Source organism: Asterias amurensis, chromosome 4 (genome assembly GCF_032118995.1).
Source record: "Asterias amurensis chromosome 4, ASM3211899v1".
Classification (NCBI taxonomy): Eukaryota; Metazoa; Echinodermata; class Asteroidea; order Forcipulatida; family Asteriidae; genus Asterias; species Asterias amurensis.
Window position 1 is genome coordinate 16367153 of NC_092651.1, and position 24919 is coordinate 16392071.

At 37.4% G+C, this 24919-nt stretch overlaps 1 protein-coding gene across 6 annotated transcripts in view; it reads left to right on the forward strand.

Moving 5' to 3' along the window:
• Positions 1–24919, forward strand: part of LOC139935762 (uncharacterized) — an 84980-nt gene that overhangs the window by 42979 nt on the left and 17082 nt on the right. For 5 of the 6 annotated variants that reach the window (XM_071930328.1, XM_071930329.1, XM_071930333.1 and 2 more), the window contains exons 2-6: positions 3749–7040; positions 8500–8658; positions 12695–12730; positions 15834–16025; positions 18262–18372. In XM_071930328.1, coding sequence (XP_071786429.1) covers positions 3749–7040; positions 8500–8658; positions 12695–12730; positions 15834–16025; positions 18262–18372 — 3790 coding nt within the window. The remainder of the gene's footprint in view (positions 1–3748; positions 7041–8499; positions 8659–12694; positions 12731–15833; positions 16026–18261; positions 18373–24919) is intronic. The other variant, XM_071930332.1, reaches the window with a different exon arrangement.

Sequence of the window (24919 nt, forward strand, 5' to 3'; positions counted from 1 at the left end):
AAAGCACAAATGAAGTAATTAACAAACGGCCATCTCATAGGCCGAATACACAACAGTGCTGTTTTTGTTTTTTCAGCTTCTATAAAATGCAATTATCATAATGCTGTCCAATGACGGAAGCTGCTACATTTTTAATTAAGGCTGCTCAATTGCCTTCAAATATCCATGGAATGTAATCCTTCAAATGAGAACAATAGCTCTTATGTTCTTCACACCTGGAAATTCTGAGTCTGACATCTGACATTAAAGGAACACGTTGCCTTGGATCGGACGAGTTGGTCCATGAAAAGCGTTTGAAACCGTTTGTTATGAAATGCATATGGTTAGAAAGATGTTTTAAAAGTAGAATATAATGATCCACACAAGTATCACTCAAAATTGCACGGTTTTCATTTTACGTTGCGAACAAACACGGTCGGCCATTTATGGGAGTCAAAGTTTTGACTCCCATAAATGGCCGACCGTGTTTGTCGACGAGGTAAAACGAAAACCACGCAATTTTGATGCATATTTATGTAGATCATTGTATTCTACTTTTACAACATCTTTCTAACCATAACGATTTTATAACAAACTGTTTTAAAAGACCAACTCGACCGATCCAAGGCAACGTGTTCCTTTAAAGAACTTTATAAACACAACCAGGGCCCAATTCTATAGAGCCGCGTAAGCACAAACATTGCTAAGCACAACAAAATTATGCTAACCAGGATGTGTTTACCAGCTAAACTACATGTACCATGTCACACACAATCTGTGACTGGTATCCTGATTATTTTGGCTAAGCAGTCAATCTTTATGCATTAATTTCTGCTTAAGCAGCTCTATTAAATTCAGCCCAGGTACTGAAGAATTCATGTACCATATGGAAAGAGTCTCTTGGGGGTACACCTTTAGGACGTTATCTCATGATGCATGAAGACTTCCTGTAGGTAACAAGTTTCTGCTTGCTGATGCAGTCTTGTAATAATAAGAGAGTCATTACGATATTAAACTGCCTTGCAGTATCCCACTGTGTCTAATATTTCCGTTTACATCACCCTTATTACATGTATGGGTTTAGGCTATGACATAACCTTAACCCAGGGGTACTAAGGAAAATTTCCTTCAATTTGTCTAATCCAAACACACTCTTTGAAGTCTGTCGGTATTAAAGATGTACTGGATTTGTTGTGCGTTACTGGGGCCAGGATTTACATCCATTTACGATTTATTTTTTGTTTAACTCTCATCGAAGCTGGTATAAAAATACAACATTGTTGCTGATGTACATGTACCTGATCTTGTACTTAAATGTTTAAATTTCTAGAGTTGTTATCACAGTAATATTTAGTCCAAATTCTTCCTTCCAATTGCCAAAGTAAATAATTCAGTATGAAGCCATTGAACCCTAAACAAGTGCTTGTAAATTACAGTCAGCTTAGCAATCTTATGGGATATGGGATGACTGAGGCCACATGCAAGCCAAAGTGTCTCTAAAGCGTTCTGTACAATATGTAACAATGTTTCTGCAAAACATTTGTCCACAAACATGGATGTCATCATCAGTCGGCTGCACTCACAGATGGCGGACATAGCTTTTCCCATTCTCCCATTCTATCCTGTCTTTTGCTAGGCTCAGAAATGGATGTATAACGTATTCGGATTGTGTAGTTCTAGATGAACCCTATTAATTGACTATATATCTAATAGATTATTTTCCTCAAAGTGCATCGCAATAAAGGGATTGTCTCAGTCAGTCAAGTACTGTTGTCAAACTATTGCACTACATGTACTTCGAAGTGTAGAGATGACTCCACATCAAATCCATATCCATCAGCACTGTTTAAAAGTTCACAGACCCAAATTTTAATATTATGTGGCAGACCTGATGTATTTCACTTGGGAATTTAAATAAATACCTGTCATACACGTACACGTACAGCGTGGCACGTATTTGCATTAGTCACTTTACCCAAGTTGCTCACCATTGATTTTTTTCTACTTGGGTGGATTTGAGGCAGAGTGAGATTGGTCTACAGTTTTATCCTTGCTCTATGGTTTTACCAACAGCAAGCACATTGTACTGTACTCTAGATTTTGCTTGGAGTTTTGTTGTAAACAGACAGTTAAGAAATTGTACGTACAGTTGGAGTCATTGTACAATACAGCTTTATGTAGACCTATATACGTAGACTATAAAAATAGACCTTATGCATTGACGTCATCCAGCGGCCATCTCAGTGGAAAAACGGTGACGAAACAAGCGAAACGCACAGATTTGTATGCGCGGCGCACAGTATTGGCCAATGAACAACCTCCTTTTGACCTCTAGGTGAGGGCGCCCTACTGAAATGATGTCATGTGCATAAGGTCTAGTGCACTTATTGTAGGAAGAGTACAAGTACAGTGGTTTTTATCTCACTTTGCTTATGAAGAAATTCAGGCCTGTATGCTTCGTTTTTCAAAGGGGCAAGGGCAGCAAGGCATTTTCTTTTTGGTAAAGGGCACCCTATGAGGAAATTGTAAGTTTGTACTGGAGCCCTTCAAGAGCACCATACATAGCAATGACCAGGGGGCAGGGAGGCAATCACTTTATTTGCCTCGAGGCCCTCCATGTATATTGTTTCAGGCCTGGAAATTAATAAGATACAGGCCATACATTATTAAATACATTTTTTTTTACATGTTTATTGAATCTAGAAGTTTATAATTAGATTAAAATCATTGAGTTATGTGAAACACAAATGAAATCAATAATATAACAAAGATGGAAATTCCTGTGTTGGATAAATAATTAGCAGCTGATGCAAATATTAATACTTGTGGGATAATAAATCCAGCATCTGTGTCTTTGTTATACAGTGAAGTAGTATGCAGACCATGCTAGCTATTAATGGTGTGTGTGAGTCATACCACCTCACCTGGCATTAACATGTCTGATTTATTCTGCTTTTTGGCGGTTGTCATGGCAATAGAGATATTGGAGTGATACTTACCTGTACCTCAGACTAGGTTGAATACCAATGTATGCAATGATGATAGCCATGGCGGGGCTATTGGAAAAAATTCTTCATCGAACTGCCTGATACTTCACGGACGCAAGAGACAGGATTGCCTCCATGCCCTTGGTCATTGCCTTTGTGCCCTTGAAATGCCCCAGAAGAAATTAACAATTTCCTCATAGGGTGTCCTTTACCAAGGAGAAAATGCCTTGGTGCCCTTGCCCTTTTGAGAAATAAAGCAAACAGGCCTGCATGGGTTAATGTTAACTTCTTCACCAAGTATCAATGACGCGATTACACTCCAGAGGAGGTTTCTCCACAGTAAATGCAGATGGTGATCAATGTAACTCATAGGCCTTTATCACGGTGCGGTCATCTTGATTTTTACTCCATTCCAACTCATTGTAACCAAACTGAGGCTGGACGAAATAATAGTCTGGTGCCATGTGCAATGAATGTTAGCATTCATTACTGTTATTGGAAACAGGGAACATGACCAAGATGGTGACAGCGTGATAGAGGTCTATTGTTGCTGGACCTGATTCAACTACACAAAGACACATTATTTTATTGCCTGCAATTTATTGAGTGATTTCATAACTTAGTTGCTTACTTCTTTTGATGCAATTCTACAAAAGAAATCCAACTCGGTGATTCTATTAAAATTGTCATAATACATTTAGAATTGGTATTTACCAACCTATAATGTTAAAGACATTAGTGATCTCACTGTATATTTGGTTTCTTTTAATTTTTCTGTACAGGCCACTCAAGTTGAGAGCAGGCTTCCAGCCACCAGACACAGAAGATCACTTCTGCAAGCTCCCAAGACCATCTCCAACTCCATCAAGTCACCAGACCTCAAATCCATCAACGTTGTCCCATCAGTGTCTCCTTCAGGAATCCCTCAGAAGACCAGTGTGCTTCACAGTAAGCACCTTCTGATTGGTCAACGTGTCTGGACAGCTGACGGACGCATTGGGACGCTAGAGTTCAAGGGAAAGACTCATTTCTCGCAGGGCTGCCTCTGCGGCATTAGACTTGACGATCCCCTTGGGAAGAATGACGGGAGTGTAGATGGGATTCAGTACTTTGAATGCAGCCCAAACCATGGGATTTTTATCCATGCGTTCAAAGTGCAGGCTGTGAACTCGGCCAGCGAGGGGAAACCATTAGAACTGGCGCCTAATTCAAGTGGGAAGATTGCTTCGTTACAGCAAGGATCCGGGAAGGAGACTAAACCTGCAAGTAAGATACCAGCTCTAGGACTCAGTGGAAAGATTGCCAGACCTAAATCGTTAGCAGTGAATGATGACAAACCACAGCCTGTAGGCAGAAGAGGGCTTGCCAAACGTACTGAAATCTCCAGAATTGAATGCTTTTCTGCAGAGAAGGCATCAAACGGCAGCAAGCTGTTTCAAAAAAAGAGAATCAGTCCTGCGGACTCTGGGATCACTGTCCCAGGCTGGACTCATGACAGGACTCTACAGAGTAGACTTCCCTCAATCCATTCCAAATCCCCCTCAACAACATCCCATGATGCTACCTTTACAGTAGCACATGACCAAAGTCAACCTCAGAGAAATCAATCCAGCCACAGAAGTCCCCCTTCAAGAAGTCCCCCTTCAAGGAAGAAGACTCCTGAGCAGTCGAGTCCTAGAACCCGGAAATCGTCCTCTGGAAGCCTGCAAAGGGGACTGGCGTCACAGCCCAGTCTAAATGATTTGACACAGCTGTTGGAAGATGATAGTTCAAAGCTGAAAAAGGACGGTACGAGACAGAAAACTAGCCTTAATGAAACATTCAAAGTTGGGAAAAGTCCTCGTGGATTTCCGTCCTTAAAAACAGAGAAAAAACACGCTAAAGAATCCACTTGCTATACCCCAACAGCCACAGATCTGAACTCCACTTCACCTTTATCATGGGATGCACATGATAAGGTCACATCCACACCTCTATCATCCACAGAGAATACGTACTACTGGGAGTCGGATGGAATCTCACAATCTGATATAAAAGATACATTTGTAGTTCCTGACGCTGAGGAGGGTGATGATATTGAGTATAATGAATTCTGGGCTGTACCATCAGCACTTGATACTCCAACAGGTCGGTTACGATTTGATTTACTGACTCCGGAAGAGTTTGAACAAGCTTTAAAAGATTGCAACATTCCTTTGGACAGTCCACAAAGTGAAACTGCACCACCACTTGTTGAAGAGTCAGACTCAGCTCCCAAACTCACTGATCATTGTAAACCTAAGGTCTTGGAGTCTTTAACGGTCGTTGAGGATGACCTGTTAGTCGGAAGTGATACAACATTTTACAATATCCCTTCATTTCTGGTTCCTGCCTGGAGTATGGAGTTAGAAACAACAGCAATAGAGGCAAGTCAGTTGGAATCAACAGAGGAGCAAGTCTGTAATTCTGTATTGGATCAAGCAGCAGTAGGAGATGAACAGTTACCAGGCGAAGAGTTTAAAGCAGTTCCTAAATGGAGTACAGAGGACAGTAGTGACATAACAAACAACAACACAGAGATAGTCAACCAGCCTGAATCCAAGATTAGCCCAAAGGGCAAGGATAGAACTAGTTGTGCAGATTCTATAGCAATGAATGAATCAGATGGAATTCCTTGTGGGTCAGATCTTCAAGAGAAACCTGCCTCAATAACTGAAGTGCCAGATGGACATTCCACCAGCAGTAATGTCCATCATGAAGACTGTAATGAACCGAGTGAGGACGATAAGTGTGTGTACACTGATGATCTGAGTAACGAATGGCAGAATTTGGTCCAACAGGCAGAAACAGACTTTGTTGGGGAAACTTCGTGTCCTAATCCTTGTACATTAGAGAAGAGTTTGAGTCCTGAAACCAATAGTGGAGGAGCTTCAAGTAATCCTAGTGACTTGACCTCAGCAGTGGATTACTGCCATGTGGAATCTCTACAGCAGCAAATGACAGCAACGTTTGTGACAGTGGGCGATAATGAAAAGGACTTAACTGTTGAGAACAGAGAATCAACTGTGTGTATAGAGTCCAATCAGCCCAAGGATCAATTGAAAGCTGTTAGCCCTTCTGTGACTCTGAATATTCTAAGTACAGGATATGAAAATGCAACAAGCCCTGAGAAGGAGAAAAGCTTTGCTTCAGAAGGTAGCAGTGAAAGTGCCAGTACTGTCATTGCTGACATGTCTCCTGACCAGGAACAAAACAAACCATTAACAATCAAAGAACGATGTCCTTCTGCAGAGCTGGAGACTGTAACACAGTTTGAAATGGCTGAAATGACGTCACCCTCATACGACAAAAAGAAGTTCGGACCAGAACTGCTTAATTCTACATTTAGTGCGACACAGTCAAATGAAAGAGCACAGATCGAGTCACAAAAGGGAAAGGAAAATGGTGACAGCTCAAAGTTGCCTAAGAAGCGCATGTCATACCTCCAGCAGCCTAAGTCATTCAGCTCTACCAGAGACAATGAATCATCTGTGAAGAGTAATGTTGCTGCAACAAAACTGAAGCTGACTGCTGTTAAATCATTGGACTGTAAAACAGAAACATCTTCTTTAGGTTCATCTGTAGATAACAAGGCCAAGAGAGGCTACAAGCCAGGCTCTTGGAAATCTAACAAGAATCCCACTTCTGCTGCTAACAAAGGTCACAGCAGCAGCAGTAATGCCATTCCAAAACAGAAGGCCGCGGAACTTCCTAAACAGAAGGCTGCAGGACCACTTAAACAGAAGGCTGCAGAACCTCTCAAACAAAAGGCTGCAGAACTTTCTAAACAGAAGGCGGCAGAGGCAGTTACCAACAAGGACAGCAATTCTTCCATCAAACGTGTTAGTGTAAAGAGTAAAATAGACACAGGGAGAAAATCCATAGACATGACAGGCAACAAGTCAAGCTTCACTCTGCCTAACAAGAAGTCCTCTGGTCAAACTAGCACATCATCTTTGGAGGTTGAACCAAATAGCCTGTCTTCGTCCAACAGGAGCATGAAGTCTGATCTGAGTGGTGTTGTTACCAGAACAAGTAGTCGAAGCAGCTCTATTGGTGAGTCGTCTGCTGTTAGTTTTGTATATTTATTCAGTGTCTTATATGTAGAGGTTACTTTTTGTTTTCGAATTGCCTCTCTTTCCAAAAACGAACAAAAGTGATAATTTTAGATTTGTAGTTTGAAAAAGAAGCGTGTTTGTTTGTCATTGCCAAAAGTTCATCATATTGAATTAGTTAAAGTTTTGTCATAGACTGTGCAAGTCTCGCGAGAAATTGAACTTCCGGGACCATTGTGGTCCCAACCTAATGGAGTTTTACGTTGGGGAGATTTTGTTCTGTCAATAGTTTTAGTTTAACATAAGTTATGACTCTAAAAAGTGAATATGTTCTTGGGAATGTAAAAATAAGTGATTAAAAACAGAAAAGTAAAATCAATTCAACAAATTAACGAAGAAAACTAAAGAAAAAAACTTGACCTCCAGTTTCCGGTTTACTCTAAACAATTAAGAATATTACCCAATTGACGTTCCCATTATCGCTGAACCTATGTAATGATCACACCAATTGGACGTGATTCACAAACGGGGTTTATTAGAAAAACCATCCAGGTCGATGTCGAACAGCGATCCTCGTCCCGATAAATGTATAATTTTTACGTTAATTTAAACAAAACAATTGTTATGTACACGAATTAGAATAATAATTATACAAAAAGTATGTTAAAAGTAATAATCTTTAAGAATTTTTTAACAAATAACAATTTCAATACAATTTGGTTTTGTACAAAAATATACTTTTTTTAGAATTAAGTTCTCGTTTTCGCTACGTGCGAGACTTGCACAGTCTATTACAAACTAACATTGATTAGACTGATTTAAAAAACACTAGCAGTTTACACTTGCTTTAGTAGCCAAAAGATTTTACATCACATTGTCTCTGTGTCATGCCCACCCACGCTGGTATTTGTCTTTGACCATGAGTAGGATATTCCCATGGTGAAAATAGCAATTAACATTGCATTACTACTGCATTAAAGTAAAAGTTGCGTTGTATCCTGGGCCCAATTTGATAGAACTGCTCACTGGCCGATTTTGTGCTTGCTGTCATTCCATTTCATAGCGCTGCTAACTGTAAGCATGAAAAGGCATGCTAACCTTCCAGTGCTTACTGCACGAAAATGAATGATGTCAGAATGCGAATCCATGTTGAACGTGCAAGATGGCCCCCTTATTTTCTTGCTAACTTGTGAAATACGCTTTATACACATTAGCATATTTTGTTCTGCTTCAAGCAGCGCTTTGAAATTTGGCACTGGTGGATTCCTCCTAGTATTTCATATTCATGTAGGATATTACATGAGAATTTTTTTTTTTCATTTTTAACCTACATACATCAAGTTGTACGAAATTTAGAAACGGTACGAAATTTGGAAGATGTGTTTCCCTGAAGATGACAAAAAAACAGAAAACTGTCATTTCTCATTAGTAATTTTTTTTTCCCTTTTGCATTGACGCAGGAGGGAAACCAGCCAATAAAACCACCTCATCTCTGCGCCACACAGACCGCAATCATTCTGAACGGAAGATCAGTACATCAACGGTAAACTCTGACGCTTCGTTGAGGACTGAATCAAAAACATCTCTGTCTTCAAGACTCAGCACCTCCACTTCAGATGGTAAATATATTTTGTTGTGACTCATCATATTGGCAGGGTATGAATGTTGTGAAGATTTGTGCAATGGTCTCATAAACTAAGTTTCATATAATGTTGGTTTTACCCATATACACCGATGTGTGTTAGCACTGCATACTCAGTACTTTCCCGAGCTCTGTGAAAAAAAAAAGTAACTGGAGTCAGTTCGAACAAAGTTTCAACATCCAATCTGAGATGAGTTCCTAACAATTCATTCAGTTTGTATTGGAGTTTTCAGGTTGTAAAGTATACGAAAGGTACATGTATTTTTACAAACACTTTGCAAAACGATTTTTATCTGTACAGTTCAACAACAGCACTGACCATCTTTATCTGTGAAACTAGGTTGTAATTATGCTGCATGATTGATGCTTTATTAACAATCTAGAACATTCCCATTCTAGTAACGGGGAAGATGGAGAAAATTTGCAGAAGACACTAAGATGTCTATTAAATAAGCCTTATTTTATGATGCATGGTTCTCAGATTCCACTGCACACAGTGATTGTATTGACCTAAGCATTTGATATAATCCAAGTGAAGCTTGAAGCTACTGTACTAGTCTGTGTTGTGGATGATGTTTCATCCTTGAAGCTTTGATTGATTAAAAGGTGTCTGAACATATCAGTTACAGAAGAAGACTGTGTAGTCATGAGCAAGAACACTTAACAGAATAATGCTGGGATATAAAGTAGTGGGAGAAGGAAGTCTCTTTACACTAAAGCTTATACAGCAAAATTAAAATATTTCAGTTGAAAGGGAATCTACCGGTCTGTCTTGAAGAGAGGTGTTACACAAAAACAACTGAAACTTTATGTGAAACATGTTTGCATTAATGCAAGTATGTACATATAACGCATGTTTGCCTCAAAAGATCCACCAGATTTTTGTGATCAGATTTTCGTGACTACAATTTACTCGCCTTCGGCTCCTACTATCCACGAATCTACAATCTCGTCCACTCTCCTTAACATAATCTCACATCTGTAGACGATAATCTACAGGCTCTCACGACCCGGTTACTCTGGGCATGCTCTGGGAAAGTATGCCATGAATTGTAGAAGCACGTGTTAAATACATAGATACAGGAAGATAAGGAATGACCGAGTATCTAGGAATGCATGCCAATCATAGCTCTGACCTGGGCCCAGTTTCTTAAAGCCTGTAAGCCTGTAATCACAAAAATCTGCTTAGCACAGGAAAATCTTGCTTAGCAAAAACAGGTTACCAGCCAACATTTCATAAAGTTTACATTGTTGCGACTGGTGCCCCACTCATTTTTTGCTTAGCGAATAAATTTGTCAAGCAGTATTTTCTGCTAAACAGCTCTATGAAATTGGGCCCAAGAGACTTGCTCTTACTTAAACAGGTTTGGCATATACTGCAAACCACAAATCACTATTATTTGTCTCAAAACATTTCTGCTTTTCGAAGATACATTTGTTAGATAAAAATGCAAGCTTTGGATGGCACAAAGAACTTGAAATGCTATAATATTCTTTTAAAGAAAATATTTAAAAAATGCAATATTAGAACTAGTGTACTTTGTAGCTCGTTACTGTTTTCAAGGAAGTACATGTAGCAAAATGTAATCAAAATCTTATTGCAATGGCCTGACGTTTCGACCCTAGCAGAGTCTTTCTCTTAGATATTTTTAGTCAGTATGGAATGAAAATGAAACCATAGCAGAGATAACAGTTGTAGATGTATCTAATTACTCTACTACAGTATTCATGTATATTATGGGCATAAATAAACACATGATTTTATCCACAGTTTTCTTTTAAAGAGTAGCATCCTTAAGAAGACCTATTGACCATATATGGAGATTGTTTTCCCTCTACATCCTAAGTAGTAATAGCATCAAGATGCAAACATTCATTTCAGGGTAATCTAAGAGTAGCTCAAGATAATGTTACACTGAATTCAAGCTCATTCCTATCAGATGAAATGTCAGTCACTTCTAAAGATGAGATTATTACACGCTGCATAGAGACTCCATCATCATAACTCCCTATACTCTGCTCCTTCATGTTTAAGGAACATTGCAGAATTGGTAAAAAGAAGAAAAAAAGTCGTCTAAGATCACAGATTTACATAAAAGTCACACGATCTAATGATGATGATAGTAGAAAACATTCCTTGAAATATTTCTGTCTGAAATGTCACATTTGGTGAGACATAAATCAAACTAATTTCCCGTTTGGAGTTTATCGCTCAGTGTGTTTTTTTCATTTTTTTTTTTATCGATGTAATGCAAAATTGGTCATTGGTTTTTCACTTATTTTCTTGCGACCTAGATGGCCGATCGATGTCAAAATTTTACATGTTTGTCAGTTGATATATAGTGCATTACATAAAGTGCGTACACTGCCAGAAACTGTTTTGTTAGCAAAAACCAATTCTGTAATATTCCTTTAACTTCAGATAGGGTTTCATGGAAGTCAGCAATTTAAGCCGGGTTTGATTGAGTTAATAAATGGATTTTTCTGCCAAGGGCTTTCGAACTGTCGAGTGTTGAAAGTGAAAATAACTCTTGAAGCACTTTCTTGCTTTTATTTTTGTTTCTTATCATATCAAAAGCTTTTCCTTGTAGCAATGACTACATTGAAGGGACTGAAACGTACTTAGAACGAATTGGATTGAATTTTTATTTCCGGGACGTAGATTTTGAATCACTTTGTAGATAACAGCTGTAAGGAATCATGTCTTGGCTAATTTTTTATATTACAGATATTACAAACACAAGCATTTTGTTTTCTGGATATTGTTATTTATTATTATTTTATTTCTCTTCATAATTTCAACAAAATTACACACAAAAGATATAAAAAAGATATGAAGAAGGCTAGGCTGAGGAGGAACATGTAAATTTTTCATAACCTAAAGGTTCAGTCTGCCCATAAAGATATTTCTTTAAGGTACAGACACGGATTACATACAAACTTACAAGTATATAAAAGGGACATTATTTAAGAGGCGCAATACATAAAAACATTTAAAAACTTAATATGTGTCTCTTCAAAGTAATATCACAAACTCTTCGTCTTGAGACCAAAATCACCTGAGAGAAAATTTGTTACAATAAACCAACATTGAAATGTTAGCATCAACTCTTTCTTACAAACAAACCCAATGGAAAATTTAAAACTATAATCCAAAGGAAACAGCGCACTGTCCAACATCTGTTTATAATAAATACCAAGTCTTGCATAAAATAAGATGCATTAATATGCTACATTGAGTATAAACTAAATGGGTGCTGTATTGTTAGTGTAAATAATACATTTATTAAAAATCAACAGAATGTTTATAATGCATGCATTAGAACGGATTTGGGTCCAGGAAATAAATATTTATATCTCTTTTTTACAGTCAGGCCAAAAGCAAGATGGCTTATGTTAATTTTAAATTTGTTAGTCTATAGGCTACATGTATCTCCTCGTTTTGGGGTTAAATCTTTCCTATGTGTTTTAAGCTTTTACTTCTTGACATTGTGTCTTTTTTGCCACAGTCACCTTATTATTTCACACAAAGTGTTTGCTGGTCCCTTTTTCTTGTTTTGAACAAATGACTATGCATGAACACTAGGCATCAGATGAGGACATTGTGCACAGAGTGACCACAATACATGTATGTTTGTTTTTTATACTTTGAAGGGAAGGTACAGCATTTATAAAGTCCTGGTAACAAAAAATGTTTAACTTGCAAATTAACTTGATAAAACGAAGAGTTGGAATGTAAATTTCAGTCCTCAGAAAGTAACCACTACTTCCCAAATACATCACATGATGAAACCTTACAATGATTTTCATTGTAGAAGAACGGAATGAAATTTGCATACCTTCACCACCAGAAAACAGCTGCAAACTGAACATTTTATTTTGTTTGTTTTATTTTAAGCAGTGCTAAGACTGAAAAAAAAAATCATTGTGTGAAGTTCCTTTTATGTAATACATGTTTACTTTGTATGTGTTCTCTGTATGTTTATAATTAACGCAACTTCTTTTGACAACAGCTAAACATGCAAAGCGCCCTCGCCCTGCCCCTAGGAGTAAGTACACCAGACCAGAGGTCAAAGTTCAAGTGTCTAAAATATATTTAAGTTTTCATCGCTTCATTTCTTTGACAAATTATGACATTAGCATGTTGAGGGTTGCTTTGTTTTTGTTCATTCGCATTTAGAAAAATCCAATTTTGCTTTTTTCAAATATGTGCATGTAATACTTTCAGAAACTGTTTTCATTTTCTTAAATTGCATTGAAGTTTCAACTTCTTCTATGATAGAAAGAAATGCACTCTTCAAATCACTCGGCAGAACTGCTTGGTCACAAAGCCTTTTTGTACTTTCTTTGTTTTATGTGTATCAGTCCCACATATAAATTTAAATTTTCATTTCGGTTTTACCCATATACACCGATGTATGTTGTTAGCACTGTATACTAAGTACTTTCCTTTGCTCTGTGAAAAAAATAACAGGCATTGCTCAGTGTATTTTTGTAAAACCAAAATTAATATTAGTCCTGCATAGTTTGACAAAAATCATAAAATCTGATTCAGTGTGACATCTTTAGCCACCTTGTCTTAAACTCAACATGCTGTAGTCATTGAACCACATCCATGCTTCATTTTTTTTCTTCATTTCTTGTTGGGTGTTTTTTAAATTTGACGTTTTACATGTGTCATTAAACTCATTTTAGTTTTTACTTTACTTTTTTTTTTTACAGCACTGCTTTTATGATCATTCAGTTGTCCTTTTAATCTGTGTTGGTGTTATCCCATAACCCTTTCCCCCCATGGTTATTAATAAATAATTTTGCTACATTTATTATTGGTTGGTAACTTGACAGGTTAATGACAATATAACGAGGTTTGTTTTGCCCACTCGATGTAAACATTGCACAGGGTAAATACATGTATACTAATAATTATGAATTCTAAACATACATTGTATATTATTACCAACTACATGTGAAGATCAGAGTGCTCAACACTTCTGGTATCTATTTTGGTTTAACCCATAGCACTGCAGTTTGTGCTCAGTACTTTCCCCGAGTTCTGTGTAAAAAAATCACGGGCATGTTATTCGGGTGGGATTCAAACCCACGACCTTCGCAGTTCTATAGCAGTGTCATACCAACTAGACCACAGAGATTGCCCGGTAGCTAGAGGCAGTTCAAATCCTACTATTGGTGAAAGAGCTGCATTAAAATAATTCCTGTCTTCATGCATGTACTCAACTTTTCAGCTATATTACTCAGCATATTATTGTTATCTGAAACATGACCAAAGAAGCTGAAAGTGAAGCAAATGTTATGGCCTTGGCAACAGTTTGTGTTACAGTAATAACCCACTTCCCGTTTATATTCACAATGAACCAGCCTGAACTTGAGGCTGTGATTATCTTGCTGATCATTCATACATTTAAAAAGTCCACACTTCAATTTATAACCCTTGTATGACGATAGTACCAGGGCCCAATTTCATAAAAGCCTGTAAGCTGAACAATTTGCTGAGCACAGAAAATTGTTGCTTAACAGAAACAGGTTACCAGCCAAAATTACATAGTTGTGACTGGTGCCCCACTAAATGTTTGCGAAGCAAAGAAATTCATCAAGTGTTTTTTTTTTTTTGCTTTGAGAAATTGGACCCTGGTCAGTTTGAAAATGTCATTATGTGAGATTTGACGAAGAGCTTATCTAGATTTATTTCCTTCAATTAAGGGCCCAGAAATCCTTTAAAAAGATTGAGCCATAATTGATGAATAATTACCTTTAAACACCATTCTTTGGGAGTTGTTTATTTTGCTCTTTTTTGTTATTAAAACTTAAATCAGATTTTGTTTTCCTCATTTGTTTTCACATGTCATGATTTTAAATTAAAGTTTACTCGATCATGTTTGTTTGGGAATAAAACATGCGCTTGTTACATTTGCACTTCCATTTCAACTTTTTTGAAATTTTTTATAAATTTGTGTACCCTCCTCACCAGTCACTACTATGTTCTCCTCAGAGTTTGTGAAAAAAATTGTGATGTTTTTGGTTTTTTTAATACCTGGAGGTAAACCACATGAATTTTATACCAGCCAAACAAAGAAGGAAAACCAGTTTTCCCCTTTTTTTTCATTGGGTGTATTATACACTCAATTCACAATAATTTGAATGCACCAATATTCCACCATATGTGCATATTTTCCATTTAATACCTGGAAGTAAACCACATATGAATTGAATACATTTTATACTCTTCAAAGAGAATGAATTAACCGTTTTGCCATTTTTTATTGGGGTTTGATATATATGCACTTAATTCACATGAATTTGAATGCACCAATAGTTCACCATGTACATTTTTTCCTTTAACGGTGTAGACAAGTAGAAAGCTTGGTCTATTTCCAGCTTCAATTCCAAGGCCACATGAGTAGGTTTTTTATCAACACAAATGAACAGAAATGATTAATTTCCCAAAGCTTCTTTTATCTGTGGCTGAAAGCTGTTTAAAAAGAGAGTGTTTGTAAATTGGCCTGTCATTATGTGTTATTTGTTTTTCTTCGCTTTTTGCGTCTCCCTGCATGAGGGAAAGAATGAGTCAAAATTATTTTAAATGTGGTTCCTGAAGTTCTCTCTTTCCTTGTAAACCTAAAATGTTGAGCCAGCATTTTGTATCATTCATCCTGCTGTTTCTGTGTTGTGTGAAAAAGTTTAACTGTTTTTGTTGTTTACATTTCAAGAGTTATTGTAATGGACATTGCAAATGACCCACTCGTAGACTAAAAGTTGACAATGAATGCGCCGTATTTTGTGACCGCGTGACGGCACTCTCAAACATATTTTTATCACTTCCGGGGGTATATTCGTTCATACCAAACTGTGCAGGACGACGTGCGTCTACCCCCGGAAGTGATACAAAATACTATTGAGAGCGCCCTCACGCGGTCAAAATTACTACGCATTAATCAAAAGTGACTGATTGTTAACTAAAGGGCAAGGACTTTATCTATGGTTAAACATATCTTTCACTCATTTCTTAAAATCTTTTGGATATAAATTCCAACCAACAGTAATTAGCAGATTAGAAACCTTAGTATGACCCTATACTGCCACACTTTAAAGTTACCTGTCATGTAACTTGAATTTTTTCTTCTTCAATTCTTACAGAAGATTCAAATCCACCACCTCGATTGCAGACGTTCAGTTTCTCTAGGCCAAGTCGACCCGCACCGGTATCCCTGGTCAAGTCTTCTGCAGCTAATAAGGGCTTTCCTGGTAAACAGTCTGACGGGAACCAGTCCAAGAATGACTCTCAGCCATCCAGCTCATTAACCAATGGGATAACAGCTGTTGATGCTGGTAAGAATTAGTCCATTAAAGGATCATTGTTATTGGATTAAAGGTCCATAGAAAACTTAACTAAGCTTTGACCTCAGCTAGGAATTATCCAGCTATTGTTTGGAGATAAGCAGCAAACTTAACAAGGCAATCATAATCCTTCTAATGTTATTATGTTGAATGATGTTACCATTGTACTTGTCCTTGTATTTTGGTATTGTGTTAGTAATTGCCTCTTAAAGGACTTTAAAATCAATACACGTACAATGTATATTGTATTTATTTATCTTATTAACAAGTGTTGAGTTACAGGGTAGAATCTCCTTGATTTTTTCCGATATCTAAATTATAAGTTGTTCAAAATCCTCACATTAGCTTTGCGTAGTTGATATTTTGCTGTCACATTTTTTTTGATTCAATTCACACAAGAAGTGTGAAGAATTACTCTTTTTTTGGACCAAGTGTTAACAGGCATGATATTCTTCCTACTAAAGTCTGATTTCATTTTTTTTTTTTTTTTTTTGTGGGGGGGGGAGGGGGGGTTGCAAATATCATACAGGTACTGTGTTTAATACCTTTTCATATAACATTTCAGTCACATTCCATACCAAATGGCTATGAATTATGTTGAAGGGGTGCATGTAGCTCTGACATTTGGGTAGACAGGAACTGTTTTTATTTTGGGTGTGGTAGTGTACTAGTGTTATATGATGTCCCTCAGGTGGTATGGGTAGAAGGGAAGGGGTAGATGATGACAGATGGATAGACAGCTTGCAGAGTGGGACAAATGACAGGTATTTAAGGATAGCAGGATGGTATGGATCAAAGGTTTAGTGTAACATGTCATTTTTTTATCGGGATGTGTATAGGTATGATGAGGTATCAATGTATGTTTTGGGGACTTGTTATTAAAGACACTGGACACTATTGGTAATTGTCAAAGACCAGTATTCTCACTTGGTGTATCTCAACACTATGCATAAAATAACAAACCTGTGAAAATTTGAACTCAATTGGTCGTCGAAGTTGCGAGATAATAATGAAAGAAAAATTACCCTTGTCACACGAAGTTGTGTGCTTTCAGATGCTTGATTTCAAGACCTCAAAATCTAATTCTGAGGTCTCGAAATAAAATTCGTGGAAAACTAGTTCTTTCTTGAAAACTACGTTACTTCAGAGGGATCCGTTTCTCACAATGTTTTATTCTATCATCGGCTCTCCATTACTCAGAACCAAGTAAGGTTTTATGGGAATAATTATTTTGAGTAGTTACCAATAGTGTCCACTGCCTTTTTAACTTCACTACCATGGAGTGAGTTCTTAATAAGTCACACTTTGTGACTAGCTTGCTCTAGGCATGGACAGGAGACTCCGTACCTTCTCCCTTCATACCCAAAATAAATACATGCTCAATGTAGAATATTTATTGTGGACATGTATGTGCTGATTTACTTTGTAGTCAGCAGGGTGTCAGGAATTTACAAGGTATTGAGCTTTCACATACAAATCTTGCAAATGATGGATAACATATATACATAGATAAATATTTTTGTACTCACTTTGGTGTGAGTTCTAAATTGGTATCAAATATTATAAACCACAAGGGAAACTGACTGGGTAAATTTAAAATTATTTGGGGTTGAACAATTTGACTAGAGTTGGACTCGAACAAACGACCTCCGGATTAACGTGCCGACGCTCTACCAACTGAGCCATCTAGCCATATGTTGGCAGTCCTCCATATCTTTGAAGTACTACATCAACCTCCTGCTTTAAACCTCTGGTTTCCTGCACACATAAATACATGTCTAGCCTAGATAACAATGGTCATAGTGATAGGTGATTAGACTTCAGCTGCAGGTAGATTTCAAGACCTTTTCAAGGATTTAGTTTGCATATCAACTAAAGCCTTAAGCTTCTGTAAACTGTAATGAACCCTTTTTCGAACCAGTTGTTGTGCTGAAAATTTAATTTTGAAACAACGAGTTGTGAACATCATCAGAGGTTGTGAAGGAAACATTTTAGAAACAGCAGGCTTGGGGCCTCTGTTGACCTTTGTGCTTGCCTTTGTGCCAAAAGTTTTAATTTTCCAATGGAAGTGCCCTTTGCAAAATGAAAATGGCCTTGCCCTTTTAACATGTTCAAAAATGAAATTCCAGGTCTGGAGCAGTATCTAAAAGCACCCAGTGACAGTGTCACATTGTAAAGCAACCATTAGTACTGTCAGACTAACAAAAAATTATTTTGATGCATACAGCACCGGTGAGACGTACAAGTGCTACAAGACTGCAAAGAACTTCTCTGCTACCCAACAAGAAGGCAGACTCTACACATCAAAATGTCACAAGGAGGCCCTCTGTTGGTAAAGGTAAGATAGTGTATACTTCATTTGCTTGCAGAACACAGAATGTTGTCTGATTAACACAAGTTTGGGGGTGATTTTCTCCAAGCAGAACTCTAGAAGTGAAGTGAAAAGTTATTTTTTTTTATAGCTTTATTTTCAACTCTCACCTACTTATTTTAGTAGATGACAAGAATTGTTACTGCAAATATGCTTCTATTCTGAAAAACACAGAAAACTGCGCGCTGAATTATAGTTTCAGACAAAAACATAAAAGAAATTATTAAAGTGGAAATGCTACTATCCTAGAGTGTCATGGCCAAGTGGTTTAGAGAATCAGATACAAGTTCTTGTGGCTTAGTCACCGAATCCCAGTCGTGTGACACCTTGAGCGAGATGCTTTCTCTCCACCCAGGGGTATATGGGTACCTGTGAGGGTAGAGGTTGAGTATATTGTGTATGATGAAAAAGCCACTGGAGTGCCATGGCAGCTCAGGGCTGTATATTCCCCAGGGAGCTAAGAAATATTAAAGGAATATCATTGGCCCAATAACCAGGGGACTAATTGTGAACTGCGCTATGTAAGAACTATTTACTATTATTTTTATTGTCATGGCAACTTCTGTATTAACTGGTAACTTATTACCCTAGAGTCATCAAAATAGAACTTACAATGAAAAATCTAATTTTAGATTCAGAGAAAAACATCTTTCATTTGAATTACCTCATACATCAGTCATGTAAAAGGTGTTAAGAGCCCTACACAATAAGACTCTGAAGTATACAGTATCGATTTCTTCAAAGTATCTGGAAAGGACAATGCGTATATTACACTATGCTTTTTGTTGCTGCAAGACTTGACTGACCTCTTATTGACCTGAACTTGGTCTCATTGTAGTGCTAAATTATTTGTGGTAAGCCGAGGAAGCAGGTTCTAATTGAAATTTGTTAAAGTACAAATTTGTCACGGATTGCTGTAAATATTGATCGTAATGTATTCCTGCCAGATGGTCTAGGACTGCTTATGCGAATTTTCTCAAACACATTAGCAATAGTATAATGTCGTAATTTCCTGCTTACAAGATGCAGCTAATCTGACTTTCGAAAGGTATTAAAGCGTCTTATCTAATGATGCAAAAGGGCCACGAAGCTATGTTTTTAAACTTTTTTTTTTTTTTTTTAGGAAACTGAAAAACGACGGGGGCCGAAAACCTCCTTCCGCCAAGCGTACAGTTTGTACGCTTTTAAAAATGAAATGTTGATAATTGTTAGCGGCTCCGAAACAGATCTTATTTATTTCAAAGAGTTTGTTTATGTTTGTGTGTTATTAACTTTGTCCTGTACTGCATGTATGCATAGTGAATTTCCTCCATGGTAGGACCAGTAAAGTTGAATTGAATTGAATTTAATTGAATTGAAAGATCATCTACGCTAACTGATTTTGTGCAAATACAAATAGTGAAGGATGGAGGACCTTAAGCTTTACATTACAACCTGTAGGAAATTTATTTTGGAAAAAAAACCCAGAAGACAACCATTAGCTGAGACATAGTCAAGTTTCTTTATGGAGCCCATAGTTATATACCTAATTGTTTCAATCGGGGCCAAGCCAAATCAGGTCCACCCATTTAGTTTATAGTCCCTTGGTATTATCCAGATGTACCTTTAGGGATCTATTATTAGTGGATTGCTGCAGGTGTAAACGAATGCACCTGCCGATGTGATAGGGCAATGTAATCACAGGGATTAATTCTAGTTTAAATGTCAATGTTGTGATTCATCATCGCATGGCATCCAATTTCAGTTTGAAAAAGAAGTCAATTTAAAGGTATTCCAATTTAGCTCCTTGGATTTGTGCATGCACCTGTCACGGGATTCATTGATTTTCATATAAGCAGCTTCCATCAAAGGTATTCAGTTCACTGCAAACAAAAAAAATCTGAAACTGTTATTTGAGGGGGTTGATTAAATTTTGGAAAAAATTAATACTCTATTGATTTCGATCTCAGGACAATTTTCTTTTTTTTTGTCTTGACATCAAAACACAACAAATTCAACAATCTAATTACAAAACTTTGCAAATTGCGTTTACTGAAATCCTAATAATTTGGGAATATGTTCTTTCAAAACTGATAACTGAAGAAAGTGAGCGCATTTAAAACTTATGTTTACCTTTCTTTAAAAAACCTAAGGTTTGCAGAATCATGTTGGCTCAGTTCCCACATGATAATATCCTGCATTGGTCATACTTTTTCCTTTCTTTCGATCAGATTAATAGAGACAAGAACCACATGAATGATGATGTGATAGAGTTTCTGGCATTTGTCCAGTTCACCTGTCGTTTCATGCCAATATTTACCTTGCACCACTGCCTTGTCGCATGCTATGTCAGCTCTTGTAGTTTCAATTCTCAACTTTTGTTGGCAAGTGCAATCAATGCCTTGTTTTGTTGGACCCGAGGATAAACTGTAGTCCCTGGTAAAGTAAGCTTGTTCAAGAACTAAGAATTCTGGAGTAAGATTATACACAAAGTGTTTCTGGTTCATCCAACTGTAGTCATGTTTGTTGGGTCCAATTTTGTAGAGCTGCTAAACCACAAAAAGTAGCTAAGTGCAACATAATTATGCTTAATTACTAGATTAGGTTTACCAGCCAAAATACCATGTCATAGACTTTGTGACTGGTATCCCGCTCATTTCTGCTAAGCCCCAAAAAATAAACAGTATTTTCTGCTTTTAAAAAGCAGCTCTATGAAATTACAAGTAGGTCCAGGGTTTTGTTGCAGAAGTCTGACACACTTTCACTCTCATTACAACAGGCACGAGTAGTCAGTTCGCTAAGGGTCAACCACCAATTATCAATGTGTCAGTCAATAGGTGATGTCTGGGTGTCAGACAGCTGGTACCACTGTGTAAAACTGTTACATGCAACAGCCTTGTGGTATAGTACCAGTGAATCACAGTCCCCAACACTGTCACCATTTCCTGTGTTGAGTTGACCGCAAGGGGTCATTATCAGGTCTTGTCATGTGTAGCATCCCTTGATAATAATAATCCTCTAATGGATAGTCTCCATGTATTACACAGACAATCCAGTCCAGTCATCATGATATTTGGTCAAAGGCACAATTTTTTTATTTATTTTTGCAAATTCTGGTCGGTTTTTTTTTACTTACAATGGATCAGTGGTGACATTTTAAAGTTTTTGACAAATACATATGCCTGTACCTTTACCTTGCCATTGGAGCTTTCAGGCCTGATACTTGACATGGGCAATGAGGTACCGCCATGCATGCCCCCTATAGGCATTGCCTTGGTGCCCTTGTTGATTGCCTTGGTGCCCTTGAAATGCTCCAGTAGAAATTTACTATTTCCTCATAGGGTGCCCTTTACCAAAGAGAAAATGCATTGGTGGCCTTGCCATTTCAGAAACAAAGCAATACAAGCCTGATCTCTGATGTTTTATGTGTCCATAATTCATTACATTTTGTGAAATTCTTCAGCTGGTACATGATGGTGGCCCTATTTGATTTGAGATTACCCATTTGATACCTTCGTGTGTGTTGTAGTAACCTGATTCAGATCCTATCATATTATATGAGATGCCCAGATACTTCTGTTACAGTGGGAGCAGAGTGCAAAGCCCTGAACAGTTTAAAGGCACTGGACACTATTGGTAATTACTCAAAACAATTGTTAGCATCAATACCTACTTCATGTACTTGGTAATGAGCAATGGAGAGCTGTCGATAGTAAAACACATTGTGAGAAACGGCTCCCTCTGAACTAACATAGTTTTCAAAATTTCTCACTCAAATATAAAAAAAATCAAAAGCCTGAAGCCTTTTTATTAGGCATTCGAAAGCACAATAAATTATGTGCAACGAGGGTGTTTTTTCTTTCATTATTCTCATGCAACTTCGAAGACCAATTGTGTTCAAAATTGTACAGGTTTGTTATTTGATGCATATGTTGAGATACACTGAGTGAGAAGACTGGTCTGTGACAGTTACCAAATGTGTCCAGTGCCTTTAAACTAGAGCCATATCAAATATGGTGTCATATACATTTGTAGCTACTATATGATACACCTAGGCTAGTTCTTGTAAAGACTCGTCTTCCATTTGCAGTTGTTTGGATAGACGTGTTTTGTTGAAATATTGAGATATAGGCAGCCATGAGGGAGTAAAACAAATTCTGCCGCTTGTTGTTGATGATATTTGCATTCATCGATCTACCGTTCCAAGTTGCAGCTGCCACAAACTCTTTGAAATACACTGCAATTTAAATTCCAAGTCCACCAGTAGAATGCTTCTTAAATACTCTCTTTTTTCATTTAGACAAACATTTCTTGAAAATGAATTTTGTCTCTTTTTAAATGATAATTTGGGTTTTACCCTTACACCAATATGTGTAGCACTGTATACTCAGTCCTTTCTTGAGTCCTGTGAAGAAGAAAAAATCATCTGTAAGCTATTACTCTGGTGGGATTCGAACCCACGCCCCTTGCAATTCTAGAGCAGTGTCTTACCAACTATAGACCACCGAGATTACCTGGTAGCTAGAGGTAGTTCGAATCCTATGTTTTAGCAGCGGTCATCTATCTCTTGTTTTTTCAATTAACCCAAATGTTTATTGACCGCCTTGCATCATTGCTTGTCTAGGTCCAGTATCATGGTTTTTTTAGGTCCAGGTATCTTGGGCATTACATATTTTGGTTTGCAATCGATTATGTTCTGGAGCAGTCAACAATGGCCGTCATGTAACACTGTTGCTATGACACTGCATTTGTGACAGCTTCCTCTTCCTGTGTCTATTACTCACAAACGCTCAGCACATTGTAACCCGTATATGTCAAAGTAAGACACATGTATACAGCAGAAGAACTGCACACATGCAAAGTAACTAGTCTAACGCAGAAATAGCTTTGATTATATATTTCCTGTTCCAATCACTTGGAAAGTTTGTATTCCTTTTTTTGAGGATTTTAGTTTCTGAGTCGCCATGAGACTCTTTGACACTGTGATTTGTTGTGGCAGCACTCACTGAGCCTTGACTTTGTCAAACTTTCAACTCAATTTTGTCAATCTTTCAACTTGAGAATCTTCAGAAACTGCTTTGTCACTAAGCAGTGGTAAACACTCAGTTGAAAGCTGAGTTTATGATGAGCTGATTGTTTTCAAGCTCCGAGAAGGAGGGCAGTTTTTTTTAAGTTGGCGCCGTTGTCTGAACTGATCAACTTTCAGTAGGAGTTTCCACTTGTAGATCGACATCCTGATGGTGTGGAGAATGAACCGACATTTCTCAAAAGGATCGTCACCTCTACGGCGGACCATTGCGGTGCGAGTGGCAACCCAAAATGTCTGGGTTCATGTTGCTGATATACCGTGTGGCTGTGGGTATTATAATAAAGATTTACTATAAAAAAAACGCAAAGATTGGATAATTCTTGTTGGTACCACTTGGTTAAATCTGATTTGGAAGAAGTGTTTGCTGTTCTAAGAATGAAGAGCTGTTTGGTTTGCTCTCCACATTTGGACTTCAGGAGAATGAAATTATATCAAAATGTGATTAGTAGGATTTGAAAGTTTGCATTGTGGAAGTACAACTAAGAGAGGTTTACTTTGTGAATATCTCTTTAACCACCGGTTCTTTTCAGAACCATCACTACTGAAAAAGAGATTTACATTGCGTTAACCATGAAATGAGATCAGTCAAAATTGTGTGACTACCAAACATTAATCGTCAAAGGCAAGAAGCATCATATAACTTTGTTCAAACAAACTCCTTTGTACATAAAATGGCCAGAACTAAATAAGCTGCTATAATGATGTGAAACATTGAAGTATATTATTGCGAGTAATATTGTCTAACAAATGCATAATTTTACATGATGGCAATACTTATTAACATTCTTTCAAGATTAGGAACACAATTTGAGAATAAGGAAAGCTACAGTATCAGGATTCACAGTTGTCTGCTTTTGATGTATTGTAGTGGGGTCATTGGGATGCTGGGTTGTATTTGAAAAAGTGTTGTTTCTATTTTGAAACATTATTTTCGCAGTTGGCCTTATACAAATAAATGAACACTTTATTACTTTCATGTTGTAAATATTTGTACCGGCAAAATATAGTTAATGGCCTGACGTTTCAACCCTAGCAGAGTCTTTCTCGAAGGCTAAATGACAGCAACAACAAACATGAACGTGCAGCTAGTACTAAGTGCTATTCACACAACAGCAATTTAACTGGGGACCCTTGCTTAATTTTGAAGCATGGTTGTAAAATTTTCGGTTGACAAGATTCTGCAAGAGAATTTGGACAGTAGTACTTTTCACACGCTGTACATTATTTGTAAAATGCTACATTTTAGCAAGAAAATGCTCTTGTGTAAAACGGGCTCTAGACAACATCTTTATGCAGAGCTGCTTTGTTTTGATTTGATGAGTCATTGTTTATGGGAGATTCAGAAGTGATGTCTCTAGCTACAACCCAACCCCAAAACCCACATCCAGGAAAACACATGGGTCTGAGGAAGGATTGTTTTATTGTAAAAACATCCTCCAGTAGCAT